The sequence below is a fragment of the Eriocheir sinensis genome, chromosome 4, assembly GCF_024679095.1.
Source record: "Eriocheir sinensis breed Jianghai 21 chromosome 4, ASM2467909v1, whole genome shotgun sequence".
NCBI lineage: Eukaryota > Metazoa > Arthropoda > Malacostraca > Decapoda > Varunidae > Eriocheir > Eriocheir sinensis.
Genome location: NC_066512.1, coordinates 24,952,865 through 24,968,268, shown reverse-complemented (window position 1 = coordinate 24,968,268; position 15,404 = coordinate 24,952,865). Strand labels below are relative to the sequence as shown.

General features: G+C 44.2%; 2 protein-coding genes across 13 annotated transcripts in view; one reads left to right on the top strand and one right to left on the bottom strand.

Moving 5' to 3' along the window:
• Positions 1-12,645, top strand: part of LOC126980966 (uncharacterized protein KIAA1522-like) — a 78,435-nt gene extending 65,790 nt beyond the window's left edge. For 3 of the 11 annotated variants that reach the window (XM_050831484.1, XM_050831467.1, XM_050831495.1), the window contains 3 exons: positions 4,043-4,193; positions 6,231-6,291; positions 10,671-12,645. In XM_050831484.1, coding sequence (XP_050687441.1) covers positions 4,152-4,193; positions 6,231-6,291; positions 10,671-11,419 — 852 coding nt within the window. In that variant the 5' untranslated portion in view covers positions 4,043-4,151 and the 3' untranslated portion in view covers positions 11,420-12,645. Of the gene's footprint in view, positions 915-2,580; positions 2,812-4,042; positions 4,194-6,230; positions 6,292-10,670 lie in introns of those variants that run through there. The other 8 variants (XM_050831523.1, XM_050831537.1, XM_050831475.1 and 5 more) reach the window with 7 other exon arrangements.
• Positions 12,646-12,827: 182 nt separating this feature from the next.
• LOC126981003 (ubiquitin-like-conjugating enzyme ATG10) lies at positions 12,828-15,358 on the bottom strand. 2 transcript variants are annotated; one of them, XM_050831555.1, is made up of 2 exons: positions 15,228-15,358; positions 12,828-13,795 (listed from the first exon to the last, which is right to left on the bottom strand). In XM_050831555.1, exon 2 carries the CDS (start codon positions 13,783-13,785, stop codon positions 13,075-13,077), a length of 711 nt encoding a protein of 236 aa, XP_050687512.1. In that variant the 5' UTR covers positions 13,786-13,795; positions 15,228-15,358; the 3' UTR covers positions 12,828-13,074. The 2 variants fall into 2 exon arrangements, with proteins under 2 accessions (XP_050687512.1, XP_050687521.1); XM_050831564.1 differs by lacking the exon at positions 15,228-15,358 and adding an exon at positions 14,836-15,219.
• Positions 15,359-15,404: the final 46 nt, after the last annotated feature.

Genomic DNA, 15,404 nt, shown 5'->3' with positions numbered 1-15,404 from the left:
CCTCCTCCTGCTTCGCCAGTTACTCCTCTTCCCCCGCCCCGCTTAGCACCTCTTCCTCAGTTTACAGGAGCATTTGTGGGTTGCCTTGTGTTTACGTGTGTCCCTCCTCTTACGTTTTACACCCTGCAAGAGAAAGAGAGACAGAGAGGGACACATAACCGCCCGTGAAGAGAATTAAGAGAGAATGATAAGAGGAGACGGTAAAGGATATACGGAGAGAAAATAAAACAAATAACTAGCAAAAGAGAATGAAATGTAAATCTAGAGAAAGAAGAAGAATGATAAGTGGAAAGGAAGTGATAGAGGGACGAAAAGAGAAATAAGAAGGTAAGGTAGATACGGAGATAGAGAGAAGAATATAAGGAGAAGCTAGAAAGAAGAGAGGAAATAATAGAAATCAAGAGAGAGAGAGAGAGACGAAGAAGAAGGAGAAGTGTAGAGAAAGTGACAGATGGACGAAAAAAGATAAATAAGATGGTGAGGAAGATACGAAGATAACGGAGACGACGAAGAAGAAGAAGAAAGAAAATAAAGTATATCTAGGAAGAAACGAAGAAAGACAACAAAAGGAGAAACTGCGAAAATAAAAAGTCAAGGCCAAAAAAAAAAAAGAGATAAAGAAAATAATGTGAATGACAAAAAAAAACCTAAAAATGATGTCGAACAGATAGCAATAAAAAAGGAGAAAAATATAGAAAAAAAAGAGAGGAAAAGAGAGAAATGTGCTTATAGTATCGTTGTGTCTTATCTCTATTCATTATGTGCCAAACTACTGTCACCTGCCCATGGAAAGAAGTTACCTTGCCTGCCGTTAATTAAAAAGGTGTGCTGATTAATTAAAGGTGTGACGGTACCTGTCCTCCTCCTCCTCTCGTTCGCCGTCCAGGTAAATAAATTTCCCTCAACACGGACAGGTAAATGGATGTAAGAACTGATAATTGTTTGTTTGTGTGTGTTTTGTTATGATCTGAGATTGTGACTGAAAAGGGTTATGATAATGTGCAATGTTTTTTTCTGATAGTATAAGTAGTAGTAGTGTTGGTGATGGCAGTAGTAGTAGTAATGGTAGAATTAGTAATAAAAAAAAGTAACGAAATGTGGATAATTATACCGTAGAGTTTCTCCAGGTAAGCGCTTTGGTGAGTGGTCTGACTGACTTTGACTCATACCGCTCGTAACACCTGTTGAACACCTGCTTGGACGGGTGGGAAGAGACGGGAAGGGAACGGAACGGAATGGAGAGGAAGGGAGGGGAATGAAAGTGAAGGGAAAGTAAGAGAAGGGTAGGCCAGGAAAGGAAGGGGAAGGAAGGGGAAGGGAAGACTGTCAAATGTGTTATATTGTACTATAGTCGGTTTCATGAGAGCTGGTGGGGCAAATCCATCAGGGGTGGACTCGCGGACTTGGCATCATTGCTTGGGTGACGGTTACTGCGTCGCTCATTGGCTGTTACTAGATCTAACCTGCCGTGACAGCCTACTATCTCCCGCTCTCTGCTACCTTTTTAAGATCAGATAAGATGTATTCCAGGGATATGCCTTTGCAACGGCACCCGGATTTTATTTTCACTCAATGTCAATGTTCTCGTGTAACACTTATTTTCTTTTTCAATATTCACTTGACTTCTAGTTTGCTTGTTTTTCACTGGTTTTCCACTTGTGTTTTAGCCTTCTGAATTCTTTGTCTTTCCTTCCTGAGTTTTTTTAAGTGATTTTTCCTTTCTTCTATTTTCTCACTTCCTTTATTGCTTTTTTTTCAGTAATAATAAAAACAGTACCATCACCCAAGCAATGATACCAAGTCCGCGAGTCCACCCCTGAAAGATTAGTCCCGCCAGGTCTCGTGGAACCGACAATAGCACATGTTTGAACAAAGGAGCTTGTGTGTGTGTGTGTGTGTGTGTGTAGCTTATATGTGTGTTGTAAATAAACGAATAAATAGAATAGAAATAGAAGGCATTAGAAGATAGAAGGGAAAAATAAAAGCCAAGTAGAAGGAATAGAAGTGCTAGAAAGAAAACAAAAAGCTAGGAAAGTACAAAAACGTGACGAGGTAAAGTTAGATGTAATTTGATAGTTGTCACGTCGTAATAGGTGTTGCTGAAATCCGTGACAGGGCATCAAGTGAAAATTAAAGAATATACAGACCCACCCAAACGGAGTCCCATCGATGAACAGACATGGATCATGGATACGAGAGAGAGAGAGAGAGAGAGAGAGAGAGAGAGAGAGAGAGAGAGAGAGAGAGAGAGAGAGAGAGAGAGAGAGAGAGAGAGAGAGAGAGAGAGAGAGAGAGAGAGAGAGAGAGAGAGAGAGAGAGAGAGAAAACAGGTAAAGTAAAAAAAAGTCTATAAAAAGCGTTAATTTGTAGTTACAGGTAAACATGTGAAGAGTGGTGAGGTGGAAGAGGAGGAGCAGGAGGTGGAGGAGGAGGAGGAGGAGGAGGAGGAGGTGGAGGAGGAGGGAGCATTTCCAAACACCTTTTCGTGTGGTGTGGTGGGGGGGAAGGTTTCAAACCCCCTTTCATTCCACAGGTGTGATTAATGATTAATGCAGGTGAGCATGGCCTGTCAGGACTACCACCACCACTACCACCATCACCACCACCACCACCACCATCACCTCCATCACTACCACTGCTACGACCATCACCACCACCATCACCTCCATCACAACCACTGCTACGACCATCACCACCACCATCACCATCACTACCACTGCTACCACCACCACCACCACCATCAACACCAACACCTCCACCACTACCACCACTACCTCGGTCGTCATCTTCATCACCTGCACAGAAAAAAATGTTTGATTTATATGTATTTTTACGTGTTTGTATGTATGTATGTATGCATTCATGTATTTATGTGTGTATGTGTCTATGTATGTATGTGTGCATGTATTTCTTGTCACATGGGTACAAATTTGAATTGCTGACAAATGAATCAGTAGAGTGAAAAGGTCAATATATTTTAGTTGGTGCCTAGAGGGCCGGGAAGCGAATTAGTATTGTTAGGATTATTCTGTCCAATATTTTCACATTGTTGTCATCATGATTGTTGTGATCATTAATATTATTTTTATCAATATTTTTTCCCTTTTTCACGGGTTTTCCTCACCCACTCTGCTACTAATAACAGACAGACAGACAGTGACAGAGAGAGAGAGAGAGAGAGAGAGAGAGAGAGAGAGAGAGAGAGAGAGAGAGAGAGAGAGAGAGAGAGAGAGAGAGAGAGAGAGAGAGAGAGAGAGAGAGAGAGCGCGTGCACTTCCTGACCTTGAACCAGAGATCATTATATATAAAAAAATAAAAAAATTAGGCGAACCCATTTTTTTTTTACCAAACCAAAGACTCGCCTTGCAAATTATTATCCATTTACACGTGAAAGAAAAGAAGAAAATGCCTTGAATAGTTAGTACACTCCCGCTGGTGTGTGTGTGTGCGTGTGTTTGTGTGTGTGTGTGTGTGTGTGTGTGTGTGTGTGTAGTAATAGTAGTGGTGGTTCCCCTCCCCCTCCCCCTCCCCCCCTCCCCCAATCACCCCCACCGTGTTCCAACCAAGCAAAGGCAGAGAGAGAGAGAGAGAGAGAGAGAGAGAGAGAGAGAGAGAGAGAGAGAGAGAGAGAGAGAGAGAGAGAGAGAGAGAGAGAGAGATCAGGTAAGATTGCGTGATAGGATGCGTGACGGTGGAAAAAGAATTAAAGATTGGAAGGAGGAGGAGGAGGAGGAAGAGGAGGAAGCGAAGAAGGAAGAAGGAAGAGAAAGTTAGTAGGTATGAAAGAAGAGAGGAGAAGAAAGAGGAAGGGATTCATAACAAAAGCACTATTGAGGAAGAAGAAGAAGAAGAAAAAGAAAAAAGAAGAAGAACAAGAAGAGAAATGGGCGGAGCTTCTTCACCTAACTAACGTAAACACCGAACATCATCATAACCATCATCATCATCATCACCATCATCATCATTCCAACATCCTCCTTTCCTCACAACCCACGCATATTTCATCTAATCCTTTATTCATCAACTTATTCATCTATTGCAGAGCGTCGAGGGGGCGTGAAGGGAGCAGCGGATAGGAGCCAAGAGAGGTCGTCGGCGGCGGAAGGAACAGCAGACCAAGGCGGGAGCGAAGGTCATCGTTGGTAGTATGGATGAGCCTGAGACCGCACTTGTGGCCACCTCGCACGTTGCAGGTCAGTATGCGTCAGGTCAGGTCAGGTCAGGGTATATGTCAGGTCACCCCTTGTTTCACGGTATAGAAGGGAGATCACCAAGGGAAAATTAAGTTATATAAAATAGTTCCTTTCGAAATTGACCTGTTTTCTGGGATCTCATTTTCTTTTGGTGGAGCAGCGCCTATATAGCGGGCTTTTTTTCCTTCCCCTTGCTGTAAAAAAAATAATTAATAAAGTGAAGTTTTGTTTGCTGCCCCAGTAAAGAAAGTCAGATAAAGACGTTGAAAGATTATTACTTATTTTGGTTCTCTTCGTTCCTAGCAGTTCCCTTTTTTTATATTTTCATTCTCTTATTTATATACTTCTCCCTTCATCCTTCCGTCCCCCTTTTTTTATTTGATGCTCTCCTTATTCGTCAAGTTGGCACTCCCCCCTTTCCTTCTTTGTTCGTTCATCTTTAGACGTAAATGGAAAACACACACACACACACACACACACACACACACACACACACACACACACACACACAACATGCACACACACATACGGCATTAGGCTCATTTCTATTTTTCTTCTCCACAAGACTGGTTGGACACACACACGAGAAAACAACAACTATGATCACTTCTTTTTATGGGTGTTTTTTAAGTGACGAATTTTTAGGAGACATTGAGTAGCTAAGAATACAGTGATTTAATTCTGGTCTGCCTTGATGATGATAACTAAATGCATGGGGATGAAGATAGCAGAGAGGGAGGTATTGAAATATTGATAACAGTTCACTGATAACACCCAACCACAAAACGCTTGTTCACTCAGCGTCACAGCTTGAATACCGACTACTGGAGAGCCCCAAGCACTTAGCACTAACAATAATACCATAACATCTGATAAGTAACCACCAATAACTGATAATTCGGGTGGTCGGGAATGGCATAAAGTTAGTCAGTTCTGGTTCTATAATCGCCTGGAAGCTGTGTTCTGTGTTTTGAGGTTCCATTATAGCCCCCCTTCTTGTAAGTTCATAGGGTAGTTAAAATATATGTAACAAATGTCAATAGATTCAATACTTTTCTACATATAAGTATTTTGAGTCTCTAGACCAGTGTTTCCCAACCCCGGGGTAAATTATCCCAGTGGGGTAATGGACCCATATCTTTGGGGTAATGGATGTTCTGTGTGAGAAGAGGTAGCCTGACCAAATCAATCAGTTTAACTCTCGCCAGTGTTTGAGGCCAAGGCTGGTCTAGAGAACGTCTGGATCTCTCGTCTGCAGGATGTTCCAACACTCGCCTCTTGAGCAGTATACAAATTCTCATAAGATTGTCTACCACTTATCTCTGCGAGCAAGCTTTCTCTACTGTCCTTGGAATGAAGACCAAGAAACGTAACAGACTCAGTGAGTCGTCTGACGCCCGTGTAGCCCTTTCTGTGACCAAGTCCAGAATAAAAGAAAATTGTACAGGCAATGCAAGCTCAGCCCTCGCCCTGAAGAACCAGAGCTAGCATAAGCCGATCACTGATTAATATGCATTATTATTGTTGTATTGAATATTTTGCATTTATGTTGGCTTCTTTTGATATAAATAAAAATGGAAAAGTTTGCATATGTTCTGGATCTTTAAATATATACAGCCCATAGCGAAAAAAAAAAAAAAATCATCCGATTTTACCGGATATTTCTTCAGTGGGGTAATTGATAATTGAAACATTGCATTTTGGGGTAATCACCTGGAAAAGGTTGGGAAACACTGCTCTTGACGAGGGAGTAAAGCATGTGTACCTAACGCCGGTCGTGACGTTAACGACTTATCCTAAGTTGGTCATGACTAAGACAGAGGTATGAAGAGCGTCTCTAGGTACACACACACACACACACACACACACACACACACACACACACACACACACACACACACACAGATCCCTTCGACCATATTAGGCTACACATTGTCACACATACAGTCCTTAAGCCATATTACACACACACACACACACACACACACACACACACACGCTCAGGTGATGGAGCAGTGACACGGTGTCCCCTTCCAGATCGACTCCTTTTTGGCAGAGGAGGAAGCTAACAGTTTAACAAAAAAGGTCTCGAACACAGGTAAGTATCGCCGGGCGTAGAAATAACAGTCTGTAGCACTTGAAGGGGAGAAGAATGAACATTTTCCCCCGTAACCCCCATTTGAAGGAACATAACTCCTAAGCAACGTTGCCAGATTGTCGTACTCAGCCTCTTATGTTTGCCGATTTCAGACCCAAAAACTGCCTCCTCGACCCCAATAACTGCCTTCATATATAGTTATCGTTAAAATGGTTAATTATTGGTGTTTTTTGGTAGTAGCTATGGCTCAGAAACCGGTAAATACGAGGCTCTGAGTACGATAACCTGGCAACGGTGCTCCTAAGTGCGGGTCCGTAGCCATTGAGGGCACCAAGGAGCAATTTTTTGGCCCGTATTCTCAGAGACGTTCTTCTCTCAGCAAAAGGCAACAGGTAGTTCTCGAGTTACGACATATGCAACTTATGACCGCTAGCACATATGACCAGACCAGTACTTATATTAGTAATACTTAGTTGAGCAAAGGGGCTATTACACTGGGCAAAATTTTCCGTGGATCTTCAGTCAAACCACGATTTCCGCTGGCGTGGTTTTCATATTTCCGTGGTTTTCTGATGTGTCCACGATCTTCCAAAGCTACGGTTGATTTCACTGAAGGACGACGGTATTACTCACCATCATCATCAGCAGCAATAACAAGAAACAAATGAGAACCACGCCAGCAGAAATCGTGGTTTGACTGAAAATCCACGGAAAATTTGCCCAGTGTAATACCCCCTTAATGGGTTGACATTTTAAATATCCCGCGTGGGTAGAGCGGGTTGTGTTTACTCAGTGATTTGAGTCCTTTTTTATATTGTTTTTATTTAGTTACCGTTTGTTATAGTTTAATAGTATAGTTTATTTAGTCTTATATTCGGCGCCACATGACCCTGCAGTTGCGGCCCCAAGACCAAACGCCCCAATAATCATCATACTCACGCCCCCTGCCCCCTACCACGCTGCTGTCTTCACGTGCTGGTCTTACCCCACCAGGGCTGGGGTAAGGCAGGAGGGGTGAGCCAGCCCACTCATGCTTCCCCTCAGTTGCCCTTGAAACTAAAGCTGTATCACCCGCGGTAGGATATTTGAATAGTATTGTTACTTTTTTATGTAAATTTCGACTTATGGCCAATTTGACTTACGACCTGTCGGAACCAGTCGCAACTCGAGGACTAACTGTATTTCCAAAGGCCCCAAAGGAGATTAGTCGGATTCTCGTGAGACTTTTCACGTTCGTGGTGCAGAAACCTTGTCAGCCATCACTAGTCTTATAAAACTTCCAGACAAAGAAATACCTACAACAATTTCTAGAGGAGCCTTAGCAACCGTGGGTGTGTAAGCCCGAAATGTTTAAGAATATGAGCCAACGCCACTCCACATGATTTTGTGTCTCCCTAACATATGTATTTGCCCAGCTAATCATCAGTAATAGTTTCATTGTTTGATTACTGTACTCGTTATTAAAGATCATGCTTATACATAATCACTGTTTACCTGGGCCACTAAAGACAATAGTTAAGTTAGTGGGAAACGTGTCCTATGGTTCATTATGCGGTTTTGGGGGATGAGTTTCAGTTGCACGTGGCAGATACACTGCAGCATTTGAGCTTGCCGCCCTTCACACCTAAATGTCTTTAATTAATGCCCACTGATGCCCTCCCCCACACACATAGTTTCTGTTGTCCCCTTATGGCATAACCTTAATGGCTACGGGCCCGATTAGATGTAATTTTCATAGCCCGTCCCCGTCTTCATATCCTGCCCATGGATGCATGCACTTTCTTTTTAGTAATTCAATGGGGACAAAGTACCTATTTATTTATTCCTTGACCCCAAACTGAAGAGAATTATATAAGGGATAAGGAGCATTTGTCTTTTCCTTGATGTTTTATTTCCTTAGAGGTCTTATGCATTTATTATCATGTGTTGTTGACTTTTTTCGTGGTAGCAAGGGTGTGGGTTTTAGTTTTTAGAGTCCTGTAGATAAAGGACTAACATTATTACAACATAGTAGCAGTCTCTCTCTCTCTCTCTCTCTCTCTCTCTCTCTCATTGTAGGTTTTGACGCGTTTGTCAAGTGTTCTCTCCCTGTTTTCCCAGTTTTTGACATAGTATCCGTTCAAGGGAAATATATTGTTCAAGGTGTTTATTAATCATAGTTTTGTTAATTCTTTTTTGCTCTGATACGTGGATCCAACTTTCAAACCGCTGTTGTGTTGTTTTTATCGTCGTTGTTGTCAAGGTCATTAACGTATAATGTGTTTGTTTATTAGCGTCATATATTCATAGTTATTCTCTGAGACGTGACTCCATTTACTTTGTTATTGCTGTTGTCATTGTTTTTTGTTATTATTGATGTTGTTATCATAGTGGAAGAGGCTTTAAAAGTTTATGTAATCTTTGAGACTCGTGGGTATGTGCAACTTAGGTCGCTTCTCACATCAGCTATTTCTAAAGGTCAAAGAGGGGGTCAGTCAGATACTAATGAGTGTTTCCTTAGGTTCATGGTACAGAAGAAGGGTCACTGCTCCTGCAAATGCCCCCAAACCCCTATGAAAGCCTTGTCGAATAAGTGAACGTGGGAGGCGAAATGTTTAGTAGTATACAGCCCTTAGAGCCTTGACCCCCCAACTCCTCAACCGCGGTCCTTCACACTAAGTCATGAACCACCTAAGTGCACCGATTCCCTGTTCCCAAGCTTCGTAAGTGGCGGGATGAAGTGGTGCGGGTATAGGGCGGCGCGTGCGTGGGTGACGAGAGGGAGTCAAGATAAGGATGTGGAAAAAGGATGGAACGAAGAGGGAAGATTTTTGGCTGGCTTGCGCGATGAAGGGAGGAAGGAAGCAAGGGAGCGTAAGGGTTGGTTACTGATAGTGTTTCGAATTTCAGATGGGGCTTGTGAGGGTGATGTTGGTATCCTTCTTCCCCCCTTCCTTTTTTTCTTCTTCTTCTCTCTACTTCCACTCTCTCTTATCCAACCTCTCTTCCTCCATCTGCTTGTACCTATACCTATTGTGTAGTTGCCCAGAACACTTTACCTGTATATATATTTTTCCCCGAATCAAGAAGTGCCTGCTTGAGTCACGCATGCCAAGAGTTTAGTCGCATTTATGTAACTTCATAATAAGCTATTTTCGTGGAGGACCTCACACGCTTGTTTGGCAAGACCTTCCACTCTTGTTTGTATAGACGCTACACACACACACACACACACACACACACACAGTATAGTCGAGCATTTAACTAATTTTCTCTCCAACATCGTGCATGAAACACTTATATGAATTTTTGTCTCCTATACAATGGCGGACTGGAAAGGGGGGGGGGGGGGGGTTAGGATGGCAGGTTTGAGGTGACAGAATAGGAGAATAGGTTGGGATTACGGGGATATCCATTGTAGGTGTGTTGACGAGACACCCGATCCACTACCCTTGTCCCACCTATCCACTGCCTTGCTGGTCTACATATAGTCCATCAACTCAACTTGAGCCTTTAGGCGCTGCTCAGGGAGACCGCGCTTCTGCCACATCACTCTCCTCAGAAGGTCTCTCTCTCTCTCTCTCTCTCTCTCTCTCTCTCTTATTTACGTTATATATAATCTCTTTTGCTTGGCTGTGGAGGACGTGAGTTCCATGGAGGAGGAAGGGTGAATGGTGCGGCCTGGCGCCTGTTGCCAAGGTCCCTCAGGCGGCAATGTCGCATGAGCCACGTTGCCAAGTGAAGGTTTAGGCCCACAGAGTCGTTGTCTTTCCCTCAAATCCCAAGTCATTCATAACACCATACAGTCGTATTATGAATTAATATATAGATATTCCATAAATAGATAACGTACATACTGACCAACAGTGAGACATCGCCATGCGCAGGTCATCGCTGGATGTGTAAACAATAGGAGGTTCCCCGGTGTGGTGTCATGAGACATCCCATCCTGAATACATAGCTACATGAATTTCGACACGGTACCGTGTCTTTTGTCGACTGCGTGTCGGGATTTGTCCCACCCAAGTTTATTTATTTTATTATAAAAGAAAATGATGACGCATGTATGTATATAACTAGGATATTAATAACATTCACTCTTCTTCTTCTTGTGACCTGTTCCGCTTTGCATCGCTGGTTAGGACCTCCTTAATTGGTACTTTTTTTTACACTTAGATGCTTCACTTAGTTACTCTGTGATAGTAAAGATTGGGTTCCGCGATGCGAAATTACGGATGGGATGTCTTAGGATAACGGATGGCAGATGACACCACACTGGGCCAAGCCACAGGGCTCAAATCAGTCAATAGACTAGGTCCCATTCCCCTCGAAACTCCCCCATTTTCCTTTTATCCTCGGTCTGGCAGCGTCATACACACTAACGTTTGTGCCTTCCCCAGGGGCCATGAACTACCCGTCCACCACGCAGGCACTCTTCGCGCTTATCGTCATGATCATTGTGCTGCTCTTCATCCTGGTCTACTGCTGCTGGGGCACCTTCGCGTGTGCCCGCCAAGACGAGGCCGCGGCGCCCACCCCCGAGGACGCGGCGGGACCCAACGGGCAGAACGGTGTTAGACACATTCTGCGGGGACCGCACACCGTCATCGTGCCCATCAACAACATGATCTATGTGGGCGACCCGGAGACGCACCAGATATATCAAATTCCGCTGGACCGCGACAAGCCCCCAGCCTACACTGAGGTCTTCCGCGCCGGTCCCCCGCCCCCCTACAGACCCGAGGCAGAGGTCACCAGCAGCAGCACCACCACCACGACCACCACACCCAGGCAAAACGACAACAGAACTATGCTTCCAGAGAACCCTCCACCCTACGACGACTGTCTCTCAACCGCAGCGGAGGAGGGTGAGGGGCAGCAAGGGAGTTCACAGGCGGCATCCAGTTCTCCACAGCTGCAGGAGGTGGCATCAGGGTCTCAAGCTCCTCTGGCCACTCTGTTGTCATCTGCCATTGCGTCCCATCGGCCCCCGCCACCCGCGCCTGACCCAGAGACACAGAACTCGTCTCCCCCAAAAGCAGACGTGGTTTTGACGGTCAGCAATTTGTCTGAGGCCACACAGGCATCCTCACAGGTGTCCGCAGAGGCAGGGCCCAGCAACGCGCCGCCCACCACCTTTCATATGTGAGCTGGGAAGAGCCGCCGCCACTTGACTGCCTCGAGGTTAGACTTTGCTGCGCCGCCACTGTGACCGTGAACCTTGTGGTGAGTCGTCACGCACATGGGCGTACTCAAAGCTTGGCAAGAGCAGAAAGATCAAGAGATCAAGAAATGTGCACCGAGGTGCGTGTAACCCAGGTGAGAGTCTTGGTGTATCCTAGTGATGGTCAGTGATGTGAAGCCTTATTAATAGGTGTAGAGACATATGTGTGAAGGATACCTCAGAAGCTTGATCTGTGAAGCCTCAGTCAACCTGCCGACACACAGAACGATCAAAGTTCCTATTACTTTGACTCAAACACTCCCGGAGGGTTACGTCATGCCTAATCCAGATCGACTATAGTATTTCCACGAGAAACAGGCGGATCGGGTAGTGGCGGGTGCGACCCCGCTCCGCACCCGCATCTTGCCACACACTTTCAACACCTCTCGCTTCCTCTCATATGTCAGCTATTTACTACCTTTAAATGAATTTGATTAAATAATTGGATAATCCAATAAGGTCATATAGTGTTAAGATTGATTCGTTTTTAGGATAATAATAAAGCTTTTGTATAAATACCATGACATTTAACAACGTTGGAATACAACGGTGTCAAGTGTCGTGGTATTTATACAAAATCTTTGTTATTATCCTAAAAACGAATCAATCTTAACACTATATGACCTTATTGGATTATCCAGTTATTTAATCAAATTCATTTAAAGGTAGTAAATAGCTGACATATGAGAGGAAGCGAGAGGTGTAGAAAGTGTGTGGCAAGATTCGGGTGCGGGGCGGGGCCGCACCCGCCAGTTTCTCGTGGAAATACTATAACGCAATATGCATTGTGTTCCTTGGATTTTAGCTTTGGTTTGTGTTGACCCGGAGATAATGGGTCGGGATCTCAGGCTGCCGCTTGTGATGGCCAATCTAACTCTGCTCACATACCATAAGTTAGCTTAAGCCAGTAGTAATAGCACTTACTGTTTAGGGGGACTTGAGAACATGTATCACTGGGTTTATTTGAATATTCATGGATATCTAGACTTATAAGTTGTTGAGGTTTTATGTGAGGAGGAATTGTGTCATATATACTGTGATGACAGATTTAATCTTGTGCTTCATGGTTTTAGTCAACAGAAGCATGTTATACTAAGTCAAAACTTTCTGATCTTTGTAACAAACAGTAATGAGATAAATAGTTATAAGTACTTTGGGGTTTACAGTGTCCAAACGCAGACCATGGTATGAATGAACTTGCAGAAGATTAGTAATCTATACTAGATATATCATGTTCTTTAATTGAACTGAACCTAGGCATGACAGGTAAGTATTTGCTAATGGTCGTCATTTAATCCACTAAATTTATAAGGCTCAGAATAAACAAAATCTGCAGATTAACATATCAAATTGTATATTCATTGCCAACAGCAGTTAACATAGATGCATGATTGATGGAAGCCATGGACACCAAATAATGACAGCACCAGAAAAAAAGAAGTTCCCCTGAAGTATACAACAGGAAGTTATGTAAAACATCACTAGGATGTTTCAGGAACTTCAGGCCTCCTTATGCACTTCTCCTATCCCTGGAGAAGATAGATTCATCAGCATTTAACAATACCTGAGCCAGACTTATGTCATGTAACACAATCCCTTCCTGATTTAGAGTTATTTTCTTCTCTAAGTGGGTCATCTTGTTCAGCAAAATAGCATAGTGGAAGTTCAAGGCCAACAGGTGGGCCAAACATGCTGAGCCAACTAACAAGGTATGTCCTGAGGGTTGCTGGACTGTGCGAAGAGGCAGACTGGGGGATCACCTGGCCCATTAGCTTGGCAGTGTTGCAAGGGTGCAGTTGAAAATAGGGCCGGCCAAGCAGAGGGTGTTCAACCTGAGTCAAGGTGCCCCACTTGTTGCTGATGATCTGCTCTCTGTGGGTGGCATCCACTCTCTCCCACACCTCATCTAGACTGAGCAGCTGCCCTGACGAGTGCCATGCATTGAAGTACAGCACCGGGACAGAGTGACTCAGGCTGTATACAATATGGTAGTCAAATGTGATGAAGAACTTTGCCATGTGTGTCTGTATCATGATTGAGGGATCTTCAGGCTCTGCTTCTTTGTCTTCATCATCTTGCTCTTCTTTCTCCTCCTCATACTGGCTTCTCACATCACAGTCAGTTTTTCCCTTTGACTCCTCACCATACTGGATTTTATGGATACAGACTGCATCCTTGTCTGGAATGTCATTTCTGAGTTTCCAAGTGTCTCTAAGTTTCTCTGCTAACTTCAGGAACTCCAAACATGCTGTTTTGAACTCTTCATGAGTGATGGTGGCCATGCTACACATTATTCAGCAACTGAGGGAGAGAATATGTTTAAGGTCAATTTCAATAGCGATTGTAGTCTTCTTAGTCTATCATGACAACACTTTCTGACAAAAACATACCAGCTGTCTTAACTCTGGAATACAGGAAGATTCCTGGGATAGATGTCTAAATTAACAATAATGAAAAAAATTATGATACGTCAATTTTTTTTGACAATGCACCTCACTTGGTTATCTCAAATTGACATCTTTCTCAGTGTAGAAATCTATACTGACCCTGATCTAGAAATAAATAACTGCTCAGTGGACAAGTTCAGAGTCTCAGTAAATTCCTGAGGGCAGCACTAAATGAGCTACCAGCGCCGGACTACACTGCAAGTAGCCAGGCAAAAACCTCAATACCAGACCAAGTGACCCTCACCAACATGGACACCAAGGCTGGGTACAACGGTGGATCACTATGACTATGGGATGTGAGGGTAAATATGGAGATTCACTACGCACCTCCAATATTGCCCCCACAAGAATAATAACCTTTCCAGGGTCTTACATACTGTTGTAGATCTTGTTTTACTGGCGCATCATACATGTGTGTGTGTGTGTGGGGGGGGGGTGGCCCAGGAGGATTGTTCCCCCCTGGTTAGGAGGGGGGTTGAGGGGGGCCAAGCCCCCCTGTTAGAGGTTTGGTTGGAGTAGTTTAAATATGCCCCCCCCACCCAAAACCCCCGATTTCCCACGGGTCCCCCAAGATCGATAGGGGAAGGGGATTAGGCCTTTTTCTTTACTTTTAAGTATTTGCGCCTTCATATTATGGTTGAGGGACATGTATTTCGTCCCTTAAAAATAATATGGAGGCGCAATATCGTATTTTTGCGCGGAGTCAATCTCCACAATTACTGACGTGAGCCTCTAGACAAGACTAAGTACACTAAGTAAGCAAGCAGTCACGGCAGAGAATCTACAGGGCTTTAAGCTGACAGCGGGGCCTGCCACGGCCCACGGGTAAGATGGTCCCTCCCCCTGACCTGAGGTGCCTGTTATCAACACTAAGCCCAGTTGGCAAAGTTACACCTGTATCCTACGACAGTGGCCACCGCTTTTAGGGATTCTTTTTCTTCTTCAGTGTTTAAGGGAGGCTGGTTAGACCACGGGACCACGATGTGTATGTCCCCAGCAGTGCGGGTTCCTTGTCGCAATAGATATCAAGATGTGTCCCTGGGGTAGGGGCCAGGTCCTGCCGACTTCGCCCGACTTCTGTAGGAAGACTGTCGTGCACTTCAGGGCTTGGAGGGCAGTGTTGAGGCTGAGGGACACACTCAGCGGGCCCAGGCAGTGCTCAGCTGCCATTGAATGAAACGAAGGAGAGGTGTCTGCGAGCTGTCATGTTGTGAGCAGCTCAGTTTTACTCATTTCTTTTTCCCTTTCTCCCAAAACAAAGATTACTTAGGGTTTCAGCCACGCACCTTGAAAATATAGACTCTTCCTCTTTTGACCTGTAACGCTTTATATCGCTTCGTAGGTCCTCCTGGTCCTCTCCTTTGATTAGCCTCACTCACTGCTTGTCAATGGCACTATATTATTTATCTTTCCTCACTACAATACACTATTGCATTTTAATTTTCAGCTTGAATCACTTATTT

Bases quoted from the DNA above. Each gene is read 5' to 3' on its own strand.
- LOC126981003 (XM_050831555.1), bottom strand. From the start codon at position 13,785: ATGTGTAGCATGGCCACCATCACTCATGAAGAGTTCAAAACAGCATGT.